The 3,542-nt window shown below is 71.1% G+C and overlaps 1 protein-coding gene across 1 annotated transcript in view; it reads right to left on the bottom strand.

The window, feature by feature from the left end:
- TRAF4 (TNF receptor associated factor 4) overlaps positions 1–3,102 on the bottom strand; it is a 7,103-nt gene extending 4,001 nt beyond the window's left edge. The window contains exons 1-2 of the mRNA XM_014953283.1: positions 2,960–3,102; positions 277–328 (exon numbers count right to left, since the gene is read on the bottom strand). Coding sequence (XP_014808769.1) covers positions 277–328; positions 2,960–3,102 — 195 coding nt within the window. The remainder of the gene's footprint in view (positions 1–276; positions 329–2,959) is intronic.
- Between the last annotated feature and the right edge of the window lie 440 nt (positions 3,103–3,542).

Genomic DNA, 3,542 nt, shown 5'->3' on the forward strand with positions numbered 1-3,542 from the left:
GCCGCAGGCACATTGCCCGGGGCCGGATCCCCCCCCGCCCCCCCCGCCAGGACACCAACAAGCCCCCTTTGTTGGGAGTGGGTTTCCGTTCCCCGGCCCCGCGGCACAAAGGGCTCTTGCTTCCGCGCGGGCGCCCGTGCCAGCCCGGGGTGGCCGTGCCAGGAGGGTGTGTGGAACCGAGGGCTGGCCCCCTTTGGTGGGGTGGGGGGTGGGGGGGGCACAGGTGACAGGGACATCCCCTGGGAGCGGGGTTCCCCATCCGTGTGCCAGGCTCACCTTGGCATAGTCCAGGGGCAGCTGGTCCTCTGGGCACTTGAAAACGCCTTCACTGGAAGACAAGAGAGAGGGACAGGGTCACTCAGGGCTGGGGGACGGACCACCATAGGGATGACACAGCCACCACGTCCCACAGGGTGCCCACCATCCCACCGGGGGATGTCAGTGCTGCCCCTCCGCTCCCGAGCGCTCGCCCCGTGCCAAGGCCCTCGGGGAGCCACAGCTCTAATCCCGCTCCATCTGTCTGAGCTGGGAAATGCCCCCGCCAGACACCCCCCCGGCAGCTCCCCCCCCAGCCCAGCATGGCAGCCGTGGTCCCCCAGGGGCCTGGGGCCAGCCGCCGTGTGAGCGTGGCACCATCTGGAGCCCCGGCAGCCCCCTGGGATTAAGGCAGGGTGCCAGGAGCGGTGCCGCCAGGGGACACAAGCACCCACAGCCCCAGGTGCTGGGGCCCACGGCGGGGGGGGGGGGGGGGGAAAGAAGGGGGCAACAGCTGGGCGCCAGATGTGCAGCCCGGATGCACAGCCCCCGGAGCTCCTGCTCCGCAGGAAACGGCCCCACCAGCCACCGTGGTGAGCAGGGACAGGGGACAAGCAGCTGCCCCGGAGGGGTCCTCGTCCCCCTGGGTCCCCATGTTGGGTTTGCTCCTCCTGAGAGCTGTCCCCAAGATGGGAACGGCCACGCTCAGCCCTGACCTGCAGAGGGACAGTGTGGGGTGGAGGGATGAGGATGAAGCCGAGCAGGCAACCAGGTCTGTGACACAGCTGGCCAGGAGCTACTGTCACCCCTGGCCCTCATGACACCACGCCTGGGGACAGACAAGGGGTGGCACCCCATAGGCCATCCCCAATGGACAATTGGGGGTGGGAGGCCATGAGTGCTGCATAAAGGACACACAGCAGGGACTCTGTGTCCCCAAGGTGGCTCTGGACAAGGCCACCAGGTCACCTTGCTCATGTGCAGCCCCTGCACGTCCAACCACTGCATGCCCTCAGCCAGGGCTGCCAGGCAGATGCGAGACGGCGCCACGGAGCCACCAAAGTGCCACCTGGCACATGCTGGCCTGGGAGATGGCATGGTGACACCCCCTGTGGCCACCACCCCTGTGACGGAGTGCCAAGGGACATCCCCCTCCCAGAAAAAAACATCCCTAGTGGTGTGGGGTGTGAGCACCTGCAGGGCACGGCTGCATCCAGCCCTGCCACGTGCCCGATCCAGGTTATTTCCGTGGGAGTCATCGGGCACCCGTTGAGATAAGCTGCTCCCGGACGGGGCACCCAGCCCTTTCCGGGGAGCCCATTGCCCCAGGGCTGGCATTGTCCCCACGGCTGCCATTGTCCCAGGGCTGGCATCGCTCTACCGCCTTTTGGGGGCAACCGGCCGTGCCCGCGCCCCGTGCGGGGTGTCAGGGTGCCGGGGCTGGCAGGGGAAGGGGGACGGTGACCCAAAGCCAGCGCCTAATCCCCGACAAAGCCTCCCCCATTCCTCACGCTCGGCCGGGCAGGGAATGTGCTGAGGCAGCTCCCGGGATGGGGGGGGGCCCGTCCTTGCCTCTGACCTTTGCGGCGTGTCGGGGCGAAGCAAGGTGATGGGACCCCCCCCTGCCACCCCCTGGCATCCCCCCACCCGGCCCTACCCCCTGGGAGTGGGAGGGGAAGTTGGAGGGCTCAGCCCATGGAATCCCCCAAACCTGATCCGGTCAAGACGTCGAGGGGGGTCTTGGCGTGGGGGGGGCGGGATGGAGACCCCGGTGTCCGGCCACCCCCGGTAGAGCCGAGGTGCCCGCGGGGCGGATGCGGGAGGGGAGCGGAGGCGATGGCTGGCACCATCCCCGGGGAACGCCCGGTTTCGTAGAAACCAACCCCCCGGCGACCGTGCCCCCCCCCGGGGCCCGGGCAAAGGTCTCCCCCGGTGGGGCGAGGCGCAGCCGGAGGCGGCAGCGGAAACCGGGGCCCGAGGTGACGCTTTGGCACCGCCGCCCGCCCCCGGACACCCCCCCGCCGTGCCGCTGTGGCACCCCCGGCCCTGCACCGGGCACGGGGGCCAAAAACCGGGCAGCGCCGGCCCCGGCACGTGCCCCACGGGCAGCCTCCCTTGGCTACCGGTACCTGGAGCGGGGTTGCCCAACCGCGGGGGGGGGAGCGGGAAGGGGCCCCGTTCCGGTCGCTCCCAGAGAGCAGCACCCACGGCCCCGTCGCGCTCACCCGTGGGCACGGTGTGTGGAGGGGGGGGAGCCGGACCCCCCTCTTCTCTCTCCCCCCACCCCCGGTCGATTCCTCCGGCGGGGCCGGGGCAGGAAGGGGTTAAACACAAATCTTTGTAAACGCTCGAAACTCCAGGCTTCAGCCAGCCCTCCTCTTCCTCCTCCTCCTCCTAACCGAGAGGGGCCACGGGCCGCTGCACCTCCGTGGGGCGGCTGTCACAACCCGGGGGCGCCCCGTTACCCCCCTTTCCCCGGCCCGGGGCACCCCCGGGGACAACCCCGCACTCCCCCATCCCGGGCTCCCCGCATCCCCGGGGAAATCCGCAGCCTTCCCCGGCGGGGGTGGCGGGGTGGGGAGAAGCTCCCGCTGCTCCCCCCCCTTCCCCCCAACGTGCGGACCCCCGGATCGGGGAGGGGGTGATCCATGGGGATGCGACGCCAGGTCGGGGCGACCCCCGTGGGCGTCCCGTCGGGGCTCACCTGAGGAACTCCTGCAGGCAGGTGTCGCAGAAGCGGTGGCCGCAGGTGGAGACGCGGACGGGTTCCCGCATGGGTTTCCCGCACAACGGGCACAACACCCGCCGCCTCGGCCGCTCCAGCAGCTTGTAATCGTAGCCCGGCATCCCCCCCTCCCCGCCGCCGCCGCCGCCGCCGTTCGCCTCCGCCGCCTGACAGGAGCTGCCATGGCCGTTTCCACCGGGTATGGGGCGCCCCTACACCCCCGGGGACTCGGGGCGCAGTCCCACCCCCCGCCCACCGGACTGGGGACAGTCACCACGGGGGTTTGGGGAGCGTCACACCGGGCACGGCCACCCCCGGGGGGGGGGGTGCACAACCTGGAGAGCCCCCCCTTCGCCCGGGCACAGTCCCCCCTGGCCCGGGGACCCCCCCGGGTGGGGGCACACACCCTGTTGTCCTCACTGACCTTGTCCCCGCGGGACCACACTCCCCTCGGGGGGACGGTCCCCACACCCCCACCCCTCCCACAGAGAGCGACCCATGTCCCAGCCACGTCCCCACGGCAGGGGCTGGGCTGGGAAACGGGGGAGCAGGACACGGGGGG

Source organism: Calidris pugnax, unplaced genomic scaffold, assembly GCF_001431845.1.
Source record: "Calidris pugnax isolate Ruff unplaced genomic scaffold, ASM143184v1 scaffold133, whole genome shotgun sequence".
Lineage (NCBI taxonomy): Eukaryota > Metazoa > Chordata > Aves > Charadriiformes > Scolopacidae > Calidris > Calidris pugnax.